The following is a 20,207-nucleotide window of genomic DNA, read 5'->3' on the forward strand; positions in this document are numbered from 1 at the left end:
AATATGTGAAAATTTAAAGTTGTATTTTTCTTGTTCGTAAAATAAAATAAAAAACTAATTATATAATATAAAATAAAATATTGAAAAATACAATTTTTAAATGAAAAATAATTATTTTATAAAATCGAATAAACAAATATGGCCTTATTTCTAATATTATATATTTAAAAAATAATTTTTTTTTCTTCTCATACTCTGCAATAAAACTTGTTTAATATGAGCACTTATTATTTTTTATTTAAAATTAAATTTCGCTAAATTTAGGAGCCAATGTATTCTGAATGCCGGAACAATTTTCTTATCGTATTTATCGATTGCCTACTTTTTTAGATTTTACTGTCTAATTTGATAGGTATCATTTCTTTCTGCTTGCTCAAATTAGAAAAAAAAATTATTTTATTTTTATTCGTTTTTTAAAATATTTATTTATATAATTATATAATATAAAATAAATATAAAATAATATAAATAAAAATAAAAATAATTTTTGAAATAAAAAATTTAAAAATAAATTTATTTTTTTTATTACAGTTATATTTTTATATAAAAAAAAATTAAATTTCAAATTTTTAAATAATATAATAAATTAATTTTTCCGAAAATAAATTAAAACTTGTATAAAAATTATGTTATAATAATGAAATAAGTTAATTTTGCCAAATATAAGAAAATTATTATTTATCTAATATTATCTTCTGTCATTATAATTTCGGCAGACGAAATATAAACCAAAAATTGTAACAATAAATATAAAAAAAATTTAAAAAAAGAGAAAAACAAAAGATAAATATATTTTAATTTAAAAAAAAATGTAAAATATTAAAAATTTATAAAAATTTATTTTTAAAAAAAAAATACTGGTAAAAATATAATTAATTTTTATAATATTACAAAACATCCTAAAGGCATAACGAAAAGTATAATAAGGTTTTATTTTATTTAATATATTTTTTATTATTTTTCAAAAAACTTTAAAAAAATGATATTTTTTTTAAATCTAAATTTTTAAAAAAATTAAATATATATCTCTAAAAAAATAAATTATCTAAGAAGGATTCTTCAATAATAATTTATCATGTTTCCTTTGCCTCCTCCTTACAAGGTAAAAATTATTTTCATAAATTCTTGATTTATATTATTTATTTTATTTTTTTTAAATCTTAAAACATTTTTATCATTTTTTATTTTATATTATTATTGTATTTTAAAACTATCATAATTAAAATTATCATTATTATTTTTAGTTTCCATTTGAATTGAAAATAAATACTCTCTTTTTAATAATAAAATTATAGCATTGTTTGTTTAGTTTTAATTATTTTTATAATTTAATTATTAAATAAATAAAATAAATCTTTCGAGAATTTAGAAATTGAATTGAAATCATCTTTCCAGAGCATTTCAATAATTTTTGAATATCCCGCAATTGGCAATCCAATTTTGTATTTATTTATTTTGAATATTTATAACAAATCATCGGTTTAATTCATTATCACAAATTGATAATGAGTGATCAAATTAAGTTTATCTTTAGATTTTTAATAAATAACCAATAATTAAACTCAAAATGGTGACGGGGGGTGGTTATATGAGATAGTGATCTGCATCGGTCCTAATTTTTTAATTTATTTCGAAAAGCCCGAGAAATAAATATTTCTTTACCTGGCCTGGCTCAAATTTATTTAAATATAAAAATTAATAAATTTTTCTATATATTTTTATTTACATTTTTACACTGAACGTATCATAATCGAGTTTTTGATCATTCTATAAGCAAATAAAAAAAATATTGGCGCCTTTGATTATTGCAAAAACAAACTAAAAGTTGTCTAAAAGAAAAACTAAAATTTTGTTACCAAAAAATAAGCTAAGGTATATATAAAAAAATTTTTATTTAGGCCTTGTGCCCAAAATTTATTTCAAAAAAGTTTTTATTTTTGTTTTTTTAAGAAAAACGAAAACCTATATTTCGATAAAGTTTTCAATTTAAAATTTTTGATGTTTTGGATGCTCAAGAGGTAAGAAAAAAGAAGAGGAAAAAAATTGCCTATTTTACAACAAATCAAATGTATATAATTTTGGAGAAAAAATTCTACAGAGTAAATAAGTAAATATAAAAATTCGTAAATTTGTAAACGTTATATTTATTTAGAAAATATAAATATATATAATTTTTTTATGAGAACTATACATTTAATAATAATTTTATTTAATTTACATACAACCTAATTAAAAATATTATAATTTATAATTATATAATTAAAAATAAAATTCTATAATTGAGTCCCCAAAAAGGAACCATAATTGTGTCTAAAAATTTCTATTTGAATTTTTTGTCGAATAAAAAGGAATCTCTTGGTTCATTTGTGAAAAGTCGTATTTTATATCCAAGATTTTTAAAAAAAAAAAATGTTGAAGGCGAAAAATGTCCGTTAGTAGAAGTCACTACTGGAGTGAATAAGAAGTTTTTAAAATTTTTGTATTTGTTTATTTTTTTAATTTCAGCCTGTGTTATTAAATTGAAATTTATGTTTGAAGGGAATGATGAGACACACTTGTAATATATGAGTGATTTGCCGAGGGCCTAAGGTATGGTTGTCATACCATCAGGTCTTAAACCATCTACAGATAAATTTGATGGTTCAAGATTGTTTGGAATGTGTGCAGTAAGCTTCTATTTATTATATGGTTTACAGCTGAGTGGCGTTGATGTCGCCCCTAAAAATGCAATTTGAGTCATGTCTACCCTTTGAATCAACGGGTGATTTGCATTTGATGCAGGCATGATGCTGTACTATATCGCAACCTAGACGTAAACCAATAGTTACTCTCAGTTTTTCATCTGATATGAGATTACCAAGGTTGCAACTAGAAAGTGATTCTAACCATTCATGACCTCCAAGTCTGTCAGATAATTGGAGTAGTTGAATGCAATCTAAAGGTGGATTGACTGATATATCTGTCTGGTATTTAGAGATTAAAGGTGTGAAAATTTTTTTGTGTGTGATGATTGATGGTAATACGGTGTTAATGGGTGTGTTTGCCTTCCATTTATCAATAGCGTCGTCTAATAAACGATCGGTAGGGCATATGAAGCCAGAAATCATAGAATTGTTAGATAATCTAGATGATACGAATGATGATATGGATAAAAGATTGAGCGGAAAAAAATCTAAACCGCCTAGTTTAGAAGGTAGCTGAACAAGTGACCAATTGAATGAGTTTAAATTTATGTAATTTTTTCCAGAAATATTTTAAATTTATCCTGAATTTTAGATATGAATTCATTGTTTTTGAAAAAAGATGGATGATCGGAAAATGTGCATAAATTTAGGTATGTAAAGGCATTTGCGAATTAAAAATAAAGATTGATGAGCTGGTAGGAGACTAAGAATGTGCTCCATACTGTAAAAGCTTTTAAAAATCTTGTGGAGAAAATCTTCCGACTTGGTCGCATTAGCTAATGGGGACCCAAGTATGGTTAAGCTATCAGGAGCAATGATTTTGTAGCCTTCCAATTTGTGGTTTATTGTTTAAGAAACATAATTCTGTTTTATTTATGTTGAGTACCAGGCCGATAGCTTGGGAATTGATTTCCAGATGTTTTAAGGCGCTTATTACATTAGCTGAAGGGCCACAGATGGTCCCATCTTCTAAATACCATCGATTAAGATCTAGGTTGAAATTTTGTTTAATTTGGTAGATGAGATAATGGATTCCAAAACAAAAAAGAAGAGGTCCTATATGTCACCTTGATCTATTTTATTTGATATTATTTTGCATTTGTGTGTTATATCATCTACTTGCTTTTTTAACATTATGATTGTAGTTAATCATTTGAATAGTGTTAAAATTATCAATGTTTGATTTTATTTGTTCATGTAATGGGGTCTCTTTGTTGTATAAGACATTTGTGAGAGAAGGTTAATAAGTCTTCCCATGATTTTAAACAATTTAAGTTATCATTAACTTTTGTGATAAGTTTAATAACAAAATTTGAAATTATGTTTTTAGAATTATTTGGTAGATGTGTTAAAGTGGATCCTTTTTTCCATTCAAAAAATTTTTCAAGAAAATCTGTGTTAATAGGGGGAGGATGAGGCTCAATAATATTTAATAAGGGTTTGGGTATTGTTATAATTTCATTGGTTGGAGATTTTTGAGAGGAAGGACATGTTGACCCTTTGTATCTATGTTTGTATAAAAGATTGTCCTTTGTCACTTTAATTAGTTTAGCACAGATGTTACAAATTGTTGACATTGTTTTATTTTATTTTTTAACATAAGAATATTTGTATTATAAAAATTAAAATTTCTTAGCAAAACTATGTATATAGGATTATGAATATTTAAATTGATGTTACAAAATTGCTTGTTACAAGTTTGAGGGTATGGTTTGTAATTTTGATCCTGCACATTTAGGCAATGATGGGCCAAAGAGACAGTAATGATTTTCACGTTTGTCGGCAAGTAATTGGATTAATTTTATGAATGATAAAAATAATTAAAAGTAAATTAAAAAATTAATATTTTCGTTTCATGGATAGAAGAACAATTTTTGTAATTACAGTGAAAATATTTAGTATTAAAAAATTAATATTATTTACAAGTGTTGTAATAGTTACTTTGAAAAGTAAATTTTTTTAAAAAAAGTAACGAGTTAGAGTTATATTTCAAGGGTAATTAGTTACATTTATAAATTATTTATGCAACTCATCGTTTTATAAGATAAATCGAATAATTCGATTCGCTAACTTTCGAAACTATTAAACTATTGAAAAACAAGAAATAAGCTTTTTTAATATTAAAAATATAAAATTATGTCTAAGATATGTTTCTATAGAATTTCAAAAATTTAACGTACGATTTAATAAAATTTCTGAAAATTTTGAAACTTTTCGAATTTTTTAAAAAAAGATTTTGGACATAGCCAAATAATTTTTAAAAAATCTTATAAGTTAACATTAAAAATGTGCAAGTTAAAATACAAAGAGTAAATTTAAAAAAAAATGCCTTTTTTTCATATAGAAGGTCATAAATTTTAAATGGATGGACAGATTTCACCCCCCCCTCTCCCCCCCACGTACCTGCTGAGATTCGATGAATCTCAAAATTATTCGAATTGCTTTTTGAATATTCGTTTTTAAAAAAGGTTTATACTTGTAACTAAGTTATAACTTTAACAAACAAACATTAAATTTTCCGATTTAAATTTTGAAATTCATGGCATCTATGATTGCCTAATTGAGTAGCTTATTTGTGCATTTTAGAGATTGTTTATAAACTAAATTGTTTATTGACACAACAGGAATATTTAAGTATTCGATTCGATATATCTTCTTTCGACAATCATTATCTTTATTGTTAAACGGCCCATTTGGGTTTATTTTTAAAAACCGTCCACTAAGATTTTAGTTAAAATAATATTAAGCAAATCTCTAGATTTGGCAATTAGAGATCCAAACCTTTCTGCCATCTATGAGCAAAATCACTAGGCTTACATAATATTTATTGTTTTGTCTATAATTTCTTAAATCAAGGTTTCAAAATCTACCCAAATTCAGTTGTTTGATTATATTAGTTCTTCACACGGTCTGTTCCCTTCGAATTTTTTGATCTACTTCGATTCATTTTAATCGTAAAATATATAAATACTCTCTATTCAATATTACTGAAATATGTTTTTACACGTCATATCAATCTCTTCCATAATACTTTAAAAAGCGGAACTTTAATGGTTTTCACACTTTTAAAATTATAAATTGAAAACGTAAATTTGTTTTATAATTAATTCATTTTACCAGTATTAAAAATCACAATTTTTTTTATTTTATTTAGGTAAAAAAAATATTTTACTCGCGAGAGTCCGTTTTTCCAATAATCGAGCAATTTTTACCAGATTATAAACCAACTATGAATTTCCATGTCATATTTTAAAAAAAAAATACTAGAAAACGATTTAGTATAGAATTTTAGCAGAATATTTGATTCCAAAATTGAATTCTTAAATCAAAAGTGGTGAAAAAAAAGAAGTTCGATTATGGTTTAACTCAAGGAAATTGCCTTTACAACAGCTTTTTATTTAGATTTATAATCGTCTTAATATATCTTAACCTTAATCCATATCTCTCATTAAACCTAGTCTATATCTTTCTAACCTTTAATCCTACTCCATACTTCAGATACTTACTGGTTTAAAATATATCTCATCCAATTAAAAAATTTTCTAGAATTGAACATTCCTTGAGTTACTTTAAATTTTTTTCTTTAAAAATAATGGAAAAAAAATAATTTTATTTTATATATTATAATTATATTTTTCTTTAAATTTTATAAATAATTTAAGCCGAGTTTTCAATTCACACCAAAGTTTTCTTCATTTTTATCTTTGTTGAATTTTATAACAGTTCCAGATTGTTAATCTAAATTAATGTTGAATTAATCAAGGTAGGCTAATTTATATTCTCTAATATTATAATTTATTTTATAAAAAAAATATATGCCAATAGTAATTATATTTCTTCAAATGAAGATTATTTAATTCTGCTCTGGCCCTAGTATAAAAATATTTTATCCAATAAAGAAATTTAAGGGCACTAAGTCTACACTTTGTAAAATGTAGATACCGATTTCCAGCAGCTTAAACTAAAAAACATATGAAGATAAAAATTATGAATTCAGATTAAATTATAATAAAGAAAGAAAAATTTAATGAGGATTTAAATATAATATTCTTGTGAAGATTATCTAATAGGTTTTTTAAAATCATTCTATAAATATTTTTAATAAATTCCACCAATTAAAATTTTTATTTATTAAATATATAATACAATACAACCCTCCCATCCTCTGCGCCAATTGAACGTGTGTTTAGCATAGAGAAAACTATGTTTAGCACTAAGAGCTTCTGTTTATATGATCAAAATTTTCAAAATCAATTGTAGTTAGAAAATATATGAGAAATTATTACAAAAACAACTTATCTTAGAATATATTATTTTTGTATAAATTATTTATTTAAGTTAAAAAAGAAAATTATACAGTATGTTTAGTATTTTTTTAAACAAGTAATACATTACTTTTTGCTGAATAGCGATAACCATAACGCGTTGCCTTTTTCAAATATAACGAGTCAAATTTAAAACAGTTATATATTTAGCTGTTATTTTTTTTTCTCCGGGCGATTTCTAAATTTAAAAAATCTGATTTGACAGGAATTGTATTTCAGCATGTATAGAGTACCCAAACTGTAAATTTCAAACAATATTGCCATGAATATTAGAACTACTCCTAATTTATATTAATTTAGATATGGATTTTTCAAATAAATTTTAAAAAAATTCTAAAATTTCTATGGCGGAAATTGGCTGAATTGTATAGGATTAATACTCCACACATGCTAGAATACAATTCCGGTTTTTAATTTATTTATCTGGTTGCTTCTTTCAGAGGGTGGGGGGGGGGGTATATTATTCTTTTTTTATTATATTTTTTTCCTAATGTTATTTTTTTATGTTAGGTTTATTTTTTAATATAAATATTAGATTGATTCTTTTTTATTTTATTTTTAATATCACTTGCGAGTTTATGAATTTTTAACATATTTAGAACTATAATTCTTAGTTCCGATTATTATTAGAGTATATGGTAACTAACGGTATCTCGGGGAAATTTTTCATCTTTTTTTATAAATTTATTTTTTTTTATAATTTTATTTTTATTTATTGTTGTTATTTTTAATTATAGCTTTTTTAAAAGACCATAATTATAATATTATAATGGAATATCTTATTTTTACCGATAAAATTTTTAAATGATATAAATATGTATAAAACTATTTTTGTTTTTCCTTAAAATTATATATATCTATATTATCATTGTTTATTGAAATAAATTGGTTAATTATCTAGAATTTGATTGAAAATTTTAAGAAAAAAAATTGTATATATAACTATATTATCAGTGTTTATTCAAATAAATTGGTTATTTATCTAGAATTTGATTGAAAATTTCAAGAAAAAATCTTAATTCTCTAGTATATTATGATTATATTTTTATCTTAAATATTTAGTATTTGATTCAAAATTTTAAATTAAATTGAAAATTTTTAGAATGAATCTTAAATAATTGAAAATTTCAAGAAAAAATCTTAATTCTCTAGTATATTATGATTATATAGTTTTAGAAAATTTAAATTTTAAGAAAAAAATCTTAAATATCTAGTATTTGAAAAATTTTAAATGAATCTTAAATAATTGAAAATTTTAAGAATAAATCTTAAATAATTGAAAATTTCAAGAAAAAATCTTAATTCTCTAGTATATTAATTAATAAAAAAAAATAATAAAAAAAATATTTAAAAAACAACAATAAAAAAAATAATAATATCGAAAATTTCCCCGAGATACCGTTAGTTACCGAGTATATATATATATATATTTATATGATTCCTTCCATACAAACTTATTATTATTTCCTCTTTTTTTAAAAAAAAAATAAATATTTTTACTCAAAATGATGAAGCAACTTATGATTTGATTTAAATAAATAGATAATATCAGGAATAGAACATACTTGTTGGGATCCCATAATGCGGTTAGGAAAAAACAAAAAGGGTTTGCGAAATTTTAATACTATATTTCGATTTGTTAAATAGAACTGCGTCATTTAATATAATATTTCGATTTAATGAATAAAACTGTATTTCATCTCACCCCCTCCCCCCACCTCTCACACACATGTAACGCTGTATACATATTTTAGAAAAAAATATTATAATATAATAACCAAATTGTCAGTATTTTTTATTAATTTTAGACCATCGAATAAATAATATTATGACGATCTCAGAATTTTACCGTCCTGTAAAAATTTTTAGTAAAAATATTGTTTTTTTTGCAGTAGAATGCTAGTAAATATTATTTTTTTCCAGTAAATTTAAATATGCCCCCCCCCCCCCACTCGTCATTATTTTATTTAACCATTTTTTAATTTAATACCAACCCTGCCTCACATTTTTCAAATTTTTTAACCTTACCACAACCTCTCCAAAGAGATGAATTTCAAAATTATTTTTTTGTCCACGTATATCCGTAAAATGCAAAGAACTGAGTATTTTACTTCCTAAATTTTCATAAAATTTTGTTTTTTTAAAAAAATTATATTATGAGTAAATTTTATTGTATATAGTTATAATTTAAACAATAAAATATTTAAATTATTCGTTTAATATCAATCTTAAGAAATAATGACATGTTTATCCATTACAAGGCAGAAAATAAAGGACTTTGGAAGCTTCGTAGGTGACTTGATTAACCCCACGGTTGAGGTTTGTGTTGAGCAAATTCAACACCTTTATAAAAAAAATGATAAAATATTTCAATTATGATTTAAGTTAATAATATTTATGACTTTTTAGTGGATGTTTGAAACAACAAGAGGCCCAAAGTGTAACACAGAGGTGATTTTTTTTTGCCGAAAGAACTTGTGATATCAATTTAAATAATTCAATGCTGCTCATAGAAATGATATGCATATTTTAGATCTATATAAGAAATAATGGCTTTAAGGATTCCATAATTACCCAATTGCTAATGAGTTTAGAGATAAGTTTGAGAGAAAAAAATTCTAAATAATTTTAAAGATCAATCTGAGTTCCTTCTCGATATATCTGTTTTATATAAAGGCATGTAGCTGACATTAATATGATGAATTAGATCAAATGAACTTAAAAAAAGCTAAATTAATATATTATCCATACCATAGTAATAGGCTAATGGAAGCGGAGACTAATGATTTAGTCTTGAGAATTTTACAAATAATTTTGAGCACTGTTATTTCGGGTGAGCATAGCCTCTCAAAGCATAAATTAATCAAGGCCTACTTGATCCTGCATAACTCAGAATAGATTCGTTGCCCTATATTTAATTTATATAGCTAAATACTTCTTTAGCTAAGATATCATATCATTGTTTGCAAATAAAAACGCAAAGAATATAAAAAATTCACCTACATTAGATAAAAATATAGTTTATCATTTTTTATATATGAGTGACGAAGTGTTCATAAAAGCAAGGTAAGCATTGCTTACCTTGTAATTTTTCCTAAAAAAAAAATTATCAAGCATAATTATTGCTAAATTGCACATTATGTTTAAAAAGGCATATATTATTTATTACTTTAAAAACAAAATAGTATAGTTTAAAAAAAATATATTTTTACATAAGAATATGCGTTGGGGACAAAGTTACAGATAATGATTATTCGATTTGTGGTAGATTTTCTAAAAAAAATGGAGGTCTTCGCCCACAGATCTGCTTTTTTCCGTCTCCCGTCGGGTTAAAAGTACACCAATTCCTAGGTTAAAAATTACTAATTACGAATTTATTTTTCAAACACTTATAAAAAGATTGGAGGGATTTTTTTTCTTTAAAAAAAAGAGTTTTTTAATTGAAATCATTTTGAAATTTAGACAAATTGTTGCTAATAAGGTATGGCCTCTAATTATAAAATTCCGTCCTTTTATCAGATTAAAATAACAAATTTGAGAACAAGGGATCCAACAAAAAGAGGGGAATTGATTTTCTTAATTTTGAAATTTCTTTTTTTGGGCTTTAATACACGATATTTTTATATAAAAAATACTTTTAAAAACATAATTTTTTAAAAAAAAATTTAAATAGGCGAAATTCTATGGTATATTTCGGAAATTTCAAAAATATGGTAGTTCGAATTTTTGAAAAATATTATGATAGTCTTACTAGTTAGTCAATGTGGTAGACCTGTCAACCATGGTATTGGTAGGTGAAATATAGAAAAAAGAATTTCCTCATATTTTATTAATAAATTTTCATTTTTAAAATTTTAGCAATTGTTTTGTTGAAGATTTATTAATAATATCCTTTAAGCTCTAGAAATTTTGATGAGAAGAAATTGAGTTTCGAAAGAGGAAGACCTACCAAACTTGACAAAATTTGAAAATAAAAAAGTAGAAATCAAAACTTGTATTCCTAATTTTTCTACCAATAAATATGAAAAATATGAGGGGTTTCACTGGATAGCGAATTTAAAACATTTCATCCAAATTTCCCAAATCATTTGGTAAATTAAATAAACTTATTTCTAATTTTTTTTTAAAAAAATTTAAACATGCTAGAAACCGAATTAAAGGTAATATTTTCGGACGATAAATTTAAAAGGAATATTTAAATTTTTAATATATATATACCGAATTTATGCAAAGTTAGAGTTTTGTTTTATAATTATGCAAATGTATCCTAACTTTAGCTCCAAAAACCGTTCGTGTAGAGAGTAGATTTTGATCTGTTAAACAAATAATTGGTCTAGAAACTTGATGAATCCAATTCGATTAATCAATCTATCATTGACTTCAATTGATTTTTTTTTTATTATAAAAATCTAACATTAACAATAACTTTCATAATTTACCAAAGACGAATTCTGCTTAATCAATAAAAAAAATAATAAAATAATTGCTTTACTCGTAATAAACTTGACGCTTTAAACTATAATTGGGTAATGACTAAATGTCGGCTAATTCGGCTCAATCTACAGGCACGTGTCGGAGATAATCCTTTAACATTAAGGCGTCTTAATTAATATTAGTTTCTTTCAAATTTGAGATGCTATATTTTTAAGAAAAACTACAAGGCCAAAATAATAGTTTTCGGCTAAAAACTCGGTTTAGCCGATTTTTTACTGCTAAAAATTGCTTAAACGGCTAAAAATATAGTAATAATTACCCAACTATATTCGTGACTGTTTTTTACTAATCTGGCTATTATTTAGCTTATTCTTTGATATAGCAAAAGAAAAATTGTACCCCTTATTTTTAGAAAATCAATAGTTTAAAACTATTAATAATTTGGTCAATTATATGCCGAAATACATAAAATTTATTTCAAATTTGTAAATTTCGACCATGATCGATGCAGAAAGAATGTCAATAATGGCCCAATTATTTTTAAAAAATTTCTAAAAATAAGTTTACCGTTAATAATGTTTAATAAGGACCTGTAACCCTTTATTAACAACTTACTAAATAACGTTCAAACCTTAATTAAGAATACACATACAATTATTATTTTTTGATTTTTTTGCAATTGACCACCAAAGTCTGTATTTTGTGGGCAGCCTCGTTATTATACCTTGCCTGCTTGCTCTCATAGCCCTCTCCTGTTAACATCTCCCACTTTGATTTAGAAAGTTGTAGATAGTAATTTTATCTATATTTATATTATTATCCTTAATAAATTTTCCGTTTATAAGTCACTTTTCTTTCTTTCTATAATAAAAATCTGGAATATTCCCTATATTTTTTTTTGTAAGGATTATTACAAATTTTAAAATTCATTTTTTTTGTTATACTTTTTAAATAATAATTTTAAAAATGTTCGCTTCAAAGAATCAAGAATCGATTTGATTAAATAATGATATAAACATGTTAAAGAAATGTAAAACCAATCCAAATTTTAAACTAATAATTTATTAATCATTAAATCTATCAATTAAAATTTTTTTTTTTCATTTACCATAATTCAATCAATGATTTGGTTTTCCTTTTATTTTTCAAAGTTAAAAAACAAATTATTAATTTTATAAAAAATAATTAGAATATATAATATGTATATAATATTTAATTATATATTTTAATAATTAAATATATGATAATTCAAATATGGCAAAACTATCTGTATATTTTAAAAGTATACATCAATAAAAATTCAAGTGTTAAATGAAAATGATTTTTTTAAAAATTTGCAAATCTAAAAAAGAGTCTTTATTTAAACGAGTGAGAAATTCGTCGATATATAATAAATATTTTGTTCAAATTTTGAGAATCAGGCCACCTGGCCACCTGAAAGACTAACTATTTCTGGTCGAAAAATGAGTTGAAGTTCAAAATTTTATTATTTTATAGATTTCATTGTTATTTTAATTATAATATTAAAAAATAATGCTTTTTTTAAAAAAGAAATCGCTCTTCTAACAGAATCTTGTATAATAAATCACGACAATTTATGTAAAGCATTATTTTTCTGTTCTTCATATTTTATTTTTTTTAGAGCTATACTAATTTTTATTTTAGAATTGTATAGCTCGAATTAAGTCTTCTATGTTAACTATTAATTTTGTGGATTCGTGTAAAATCTACACTACACAGACTTGAGTGGCTAAAAAATAGTGTCATATAAAATGAATTATACAAATCTAATTATTCGAGTTATACTTTTGTTACTTGATGCTTGGTTGATGAATAATATTGTAACTAAGAAGATATTGTAGACATCATTAATTAACTTTAAATATATATATATATATATATATATACCAGAGACCTGTAGTCCTGACCCGACCCTAAGCCCGGCCTTTTAATTTTTTAAATACACCCGGGCCTAGAATTTTTCTTTGAAAAATAACCGAAAAATTAAAATCCGGGCTTGACCTGAAAAAATAAAACCCGGGCCAGACCGTCCAAATGGTGCCTCTGCAGATTTCTGATGCATACACTTTTTTTAAAAATCTAACACTACCCCCTTATTTTATTTGAACTCAATCAAATAACATTTATAAAAAAAATCATATTAAAGCCAATTTTAAAATTGTCAAATTTAGCGTATACCTTTTTTTTTTTAGCTAACATCAGTCTTTGGTCCATATGCATATTCTTTCTTGTAAATAATTTTTCGGGATGATACGAGGCTATTTACCGACTAGTTGTTGGGCTAAATTCTTACAATGAAATCTTCCAAATCAAAGTGTCGAACTGAAGCACACCATAATTAGCCGTTATAATCTTCCCAACCGTTATGATAATATTTTAATTTGTTTAAAGATAACTTAGACCTAAGAAAACTGTTTTAATTTTAATATCTAGCTAAGATCGGGACTAGAATGAACTTACTTTTTATATAACGCTTTGATTATATGAGTTGGTCGTTGGTCTCGACTATTTAGCGGAAATTTTGATAATACAATCTTAATCGAAACCGATTTTCTAAAAGAGTTCCGAACCCGATTCATGTCCATATTACCCCGGGTTTGATGGGTTGCTCCTAAATCGGTCTCTGTTTGGTGTGTGTTCTCAAACTATCTAACCAAATAATTTTAAATCTGGGCCTGGGCTTAACAACATTAACAAATTGATTATAAATTTAACAGAAAAAAAAGTGAAAACATTAAAGAAATAAATATTTATATTTAAAAAAAATTAATTAATTTAAAAGAAATCAGAAAATAATAAAAAGAGAAATATAGAATGAAGGAACAACAAATAAAAGAAAGGAAAATTTAGAAAAAAAATGAAAAATAAAATGAAGGTATTTATTTCTGTTAAATTTAATTTTAAAAAAATCCCCATAATATAATTTTTTTTTCTTTCTTTTTGCTATCATTTTATTTTTTTTAAAAATACATAATTATATTTAAAAAAATTTCAAAAAAGGGATTTTTATAATATTATTTATATAAATAAAAACTTTCATTTCAAAAGCCAAAAGTTTTATTTTTTCATTAAATAAATATTTTTAAAAAATTTAAAATGTTTTTCAGTTTTTAAATTATTTTTTTTAAAATTTCTTTATTTTTTTAAAAATTTCTATATTTTTATAATATTTCAAGGTTAATTTTATTTTAATATCAAAATAATTTTCTATTTTTTTTTAAAAAAAAATTTTTTTTGTAACACTATTTCGCTAAAAAAATAATATAATATATTAGCCCATCCCTTAAAAAATAATATTTAATTTTAAAAGGTAAACCCCCTCAATCTTATTTTCTCGTTTCTAAAATATAATTTGTTTTATGTCCTTTTTTTCGATGCGTTTTTTCAATCAATGTGTTAATTTTTTTTTCAAATTTAAATCATTTTTTGATTGTATTGTTTTTTTTAAATTTAAAAATCTCATTTTACCAAAAAGATTTTAGTATGTTTAGAAAATTTACTCTATGATCAGGGCGTGCAGATAGGGAGGGGGCAAGCTGGGCAGTCGCCCTGGGCCGCCAAATTTTGTAAAAAATGAGACATACGAAGCATTATTCTTTATTTCTGTAAAAAAACCATGAATGAATTTTGAAAAAATGTTTGATATGTCCAGCCATAAGTATTACAACAAAAAATTTGATTTATATTTAGGTTAAAAATAATTCATCTATTTTTTAGTTAATTGATCTTTTTATTGAAATTTTCATTTTTTTTTCTATTATAAAAATCTTTAAAAACAATTTAATTAAATTTTCTATTAGCAAAGTAACTAGATAATCGGTAATATAATACATTTATTTTTAAAAAAAAAACAATTTCTATTAAATGATTATTGATAAATATTTGGTCTATTTTCTCATAAAGGTCTTGTTTTTGTAGTTGTAATCGCTATGCGGCACTTTTTGAATATTATGATAAGATTATATTTCAAAATAAAAAAGCTTTCACCATAGCCTTCATTTGATACATAGACCTTTCTGGTTGGCACACTTTAAATTATTCCAGAGTTATTATTTTAATCAAGATAGATTAGACTATTAAATGCTTAATTTAATATATTATACTATATAATATGCTAGTTTCAGACCCTTATAAAATGACAAACATGATTAAAAATACTGTTTAGTGAATTGTTAGGAGACGCCATGTAATCCTTTATTTCATAACCAAAGAATATTCAAAATGGGAAGAGGAAACAAATTTGCTGAGAAACGAAAATGAAAGAAGAGCTAAGTTACATTTATTATCTCAAAAAGGGGATATTTAAAACACTACCTTAAAAATAAATATGTGACATTATGCGCCATAAGTGAAACCCCAGAAATATTCTATCTCGATGATAAGCACATTGATATTCTTATACAAATCTTGAAGATCCCACAGAAGTCGCTCGTTCACATATTTTTAATTTCTCATTATGACGATCCCGCAGAAGTCATTGGTTTACTTATTTCTCACTCTCATTATGATTATCCCGCAGAGGTCACTGGTTCATGCATTTCCCTCTCACATCATAATGCATGCTAAGGGACAATATTGAATTAGAAAGAGCCATTACATTTATAGAATATACGCAATTTTTTTAGATCGCTTTAAAAAAATGGCAGAATACCCTTGAATCAGCGGAAGAGCCTCCACGGGAACTGGAAATGAGTATAGAAGATAGAGCTTCCACAGGAACTGGAAATGAGTATAGAAGATAGTGCTTTCCTTCAATAACTTTAATTCGTAGATGGAAAGTTCAAAAACAATTTACTTACTAAGTACATGACACGCATACAGGATCCTCAAAAAAAATATGCGATTTAATTTTTCGATGTATTGGTAGATCAAGCGAGAAATTCCTTGGAGGAACGTTTTCAGCAGTTAAAGCTTTTTAAAAATCATTTTTGATTCTTATTAAATATACCAGAATTAATAAATGCGCCTGAAAGAGCATTTATGATTAAAATTTAATAATGTATATATGTTTTTGTAAATTGTGTTTTATTAAGGGGCTTGTTATTTGCCCTGGGCCGCCAAAAATATCGGCACAGCGCTATCTGTGATATTTTAGAAAAATTCTCCATATACTTTTCAACTTACTATAATTTATATTAATTTTTCCATAGATTATTTAAATATAATTTTTAAATTGACTCAAAAGTTAACCTTCAAATTGTCTATTGGGTAAGTATTCTAAACATGCTGGAATATATTTTCTGTAAAATCAGATTTTAGATTTTTAAAAACGCGCCCAAAAAATTAGTTAAAGTTTTTTAAATAAAATAACACAGTGAGAGTGAGAAAAATACATTGACGCTAAAATACTATATATATTTTTTTAGGTTATATAATTAGTGCTGTAAACGTTACTTCAAAAGAGAAACGCGTTACTGATGTTTGAAAAATAAACCATGTTTAAAAAAATTACTCGTTACTTAAAGAATTATTATATATCAAATTTCTTTTTATCTATTTTTTGCCCCCATAGATGATAAAAATAAAATAATGTATTATAGATAAGATTCTTCGTAATAATTTTTTATTAACTCATTGTGCGCCGAAACAAGTTTGCAGATTCAAATGATTGGTTTTTTCGTTTATCTCCCAGTCGCAGATTTTTAAACTGCCATAAACTATAGATATTCTTGGGCATCTACTTATATTTCTTTTAAATATCCTCTTACCTTTCCCTAGCCGCTATTTACTTATTTTAGGCGATTTTTAAGTGTTTTTTTGGTTTGATTTTTTTTCCTATATAATCGATAATATTTTTATATCTATTTTTAATCAATATATATTTATAATAAATATTATTTTGTGGAGTCATTTTTTATTTATTTAATTTAAAGTTTTTAATTACATCTATATCAATAAAAATCCTACCATTACTCTAAGATAAGGTATATCGTTTTCTGTAAATATTCTAGTAATTAAGGATGGTGAGTTGATATCACCGTGGGGGTGTCAGAGTTAGCCACAGTATTCATTTTAATGTAAAGCATAATAATTTCATTATAAACGAAATTTTTTAAAAAATTATAATATATAATCTATTTTAGTTACGAATTTTAATTCCCAAAGTCAAAAGGTAAAATACCAAAGCTAGATAGTTAATGCTTTTAATAAATTAATTTACGATAAATTCTCAGGTGGAATATTAAGCTTTTATACATAGAATCGAGATTATATTTAAAGGATAGCAACTTTTCTGATTAAGAAAAATTAATCTAGTGTACTAATCATTATTTCTCATCATAATTTGAATTAGGTATAACCCTACAAGGAACCTTTTCCTTATGGCGATGTAAAATTTTAAATTAATGCTTACCGATATATAGAAAAATATATAATGTACATTAAATGTCTGCAACGAGTGGGTTCTTAGCCCGCAAAAAATTTAAAGAACGGGCAGGTGTGTTATAAAAGATTTTAAAAAATGGGCGTGCGTGTTAAAAAAAAATTTCAACTTTGTTTTTTTTAAATAATTTGAGTAAATATTAATATAAAAATATGCTCCATAAAATTTTAACATTTTAATTTAATATCAAAGTTCCGACAACTGAGGATGTTGTCATCGGAACATGTTGGATTTCACTTGCATAGAAGAATATAATATCGATGTGGATAAAAATCTGATTTTACCCGTTTTCCCAAAAGCAAAAAAAATTCAATTAAAAGGTATTAAATTATAAATTCAATGTTTGAAATAGATATCATCCATATATAAATTAAATCAAAACAGTTGGGCAGATGAGGTTGTTACAGAGAAGAGCGGCGTACCTAATGACTTAACAAAATTTTTAAATCTTAAAGTAACAAGTTTGATTTGTATAATTAGCAAGATTTTAGGTTATTTAGCTTAGTTTACAATTTATAAATAATTAAGTAAATTTTAAATTGCTTTTTTTTAGTGTGAAAAAGTTTTATACTGGGGTCAGGGTAGAGTTAAATCATCTTCTTTTAAAGATTATTTTATAAAATAATTTATCAAATTAGAGAATATAAATTAACAGACCTTGATTGATTCAATATAGATTAGACAATCATGACAATTTAAAAACAAAAATTAAGAACTTTGGTGGTTGATCTGATAAAAACTCGGCTTAATTTATAAAATTTAAAAATTATATATATATAATAAAAAATTTAAAGTAACGAGTAATGTTTTGCGTTACAGTTACTCAAAAAAGTATTATAAAATATGGAAAAATCACCAATATTATTTTATCAAAAAATTTTGAGCGCCGAAGGTAAAACAAAAAAAATTGTGTTCTTTTTGAAAAGGATATTCATAAACAAATTAAGAAAAATGAAATAATTTAAAATTTTGTCGAGATCCAAATCCTGCCCAGAATTAATTTTAAACATTAAGGTCCGAATCAAACCGACTAGAGTTGGTCCTTCTTTCGGACTCGGATCGATGAGTGTAGTGCTCTAATCTTAATAATAAGACCCGCTTCCGCGAAAACTATAAAATTATTAGAAATATAATTTTTTTTCTAAACCTAAAAAAAAATTATGTTATTTGCTCAAAATATTGGATAGTGACAACTAGGGGTGTACCGATACCACTTTTTGGAGGCCGTTCCGATATTCTCAATATTAAATTGATATCGGCCGATTACCGATCTGATATCATATCTAATTTTGTATTCTGTAAAGATACCAATGGTTTTAATTTTTAATATACTTTTTATTAGTATAACATCTATAATTTAACTATACCAAATATAATAATAATCAGTTATTGTTTATATTCAATTCAATAAAATATTTTTATTGTTAAATCACTTTTATATAATAAGTAATACATATTAATCTATATACATAATGTAATAATATTTAAAATTTTATACATTAATATATTAAAGATTTCTTTTTAGAAATACCAAATTTTCCAATTTATCAGAGGTGAGCCTGCGACGATGGTAACTGTCAATTATCACCAGCTTCACTAAAAACTGATTCTGAAAAGATTATCGCACACTTTTATAAAAAGAATGCCCCAAAAATACCAATATTGCAGAATGTTTTAATAATCAATTTATTATTATTAAAAAAATCACATAAAAATAAATTTCGATTTTATTTATAAAAATAAATGATTTTATATATAACTTTTTTAAAAAAAATTTTATAACATTTTATTTTTGTTAAAGGGGCCATTTTATATCGGATCGGAAAATTTTATAATATTGTCCAATAACCGATAGTTTAAAATGGGTGAAATATCAGCCCGATCCGATAAAAAATATCGTTACATCCCTAGTGACAACCAATCAATCAATTGAAATAGTCGCGAGCTAGTTTCAATCTAAACATAATTAACACGACGATATAATTATTTTTGTCACTATCACTAAAATTTTGAATAGATAATTATCGTTAGGCTCCTCGAGGTACTTTGAAAAATATTAAATTTTATTTAAAGAAATATTATTTCTATCACATAACTATGACAGCCAAAAAAAAAGAAGATATTAGAAAGATCATTAGATTAAAAATTGTTTTGTTTGCCTAGAAAGATGCTGAAATTATGTGACCAACAGTCTGATAAGAAAGGCCGATTAAAATAATCATTGAGTCACTTAAGGCAGTTTAGTCAAGCATTGTTTTTTTTTGAAAAATAGTTACTTTAATATATTTTTCTTAAAACATTTTTGTTTTTCTTATCCATATGAAATAATAAAGTTAATTATATATAACATTTTAATATCTT

General features: G+C 24.2%; 1 protein-coding gene across 2 annotated transcripts in view; it reads left to right on the plus strand.

Moving 5' to 3' along the window:
* Window positions 1–841: 841 nt before the first annotated feature.
* Window positions 842–20,207, plus strand: part of LOC135923770 (uncharacterized) — a 39,421-nt gene continuing 20,055 nt past the window's right edge. The window contains exons 1-2 of one of the 2 annotated variants that reach the window (XM_065458701.1): window positions 842–927; window positions 1,051–1,102. In XM_065458701.1, coding sequence (XP_065314773.1) covers window positions 1,076–1,102 — 27 coding nt within the window. In that variant the 5' untranslated portion in view covers window positions 842–927; window positions 1,051–1,075. The remainder of the gene's footprint in view (window positions 928–1,050; window positions 1,103–20,207) is intronic. The other variant, XM_065458702.1, reaches the window with a different exon arrangement.

This window comes from Gordionus sp. m RMFG-2023, chromosome 2, assembly GCF_954871325.1.
Source record: "Gordionus sp. m RMFG-2023 chromosome 2, tfGorSpeb1-WG-v2, whole genome shotgun sequence".
NCBI classification, from domain to species: Eukaryota; Metazoa; Nematomorpha; class Gordioida; order Chordodea; family Parachordodidae; genus Gordionus; species Gordionus sp. m RMFG-2023.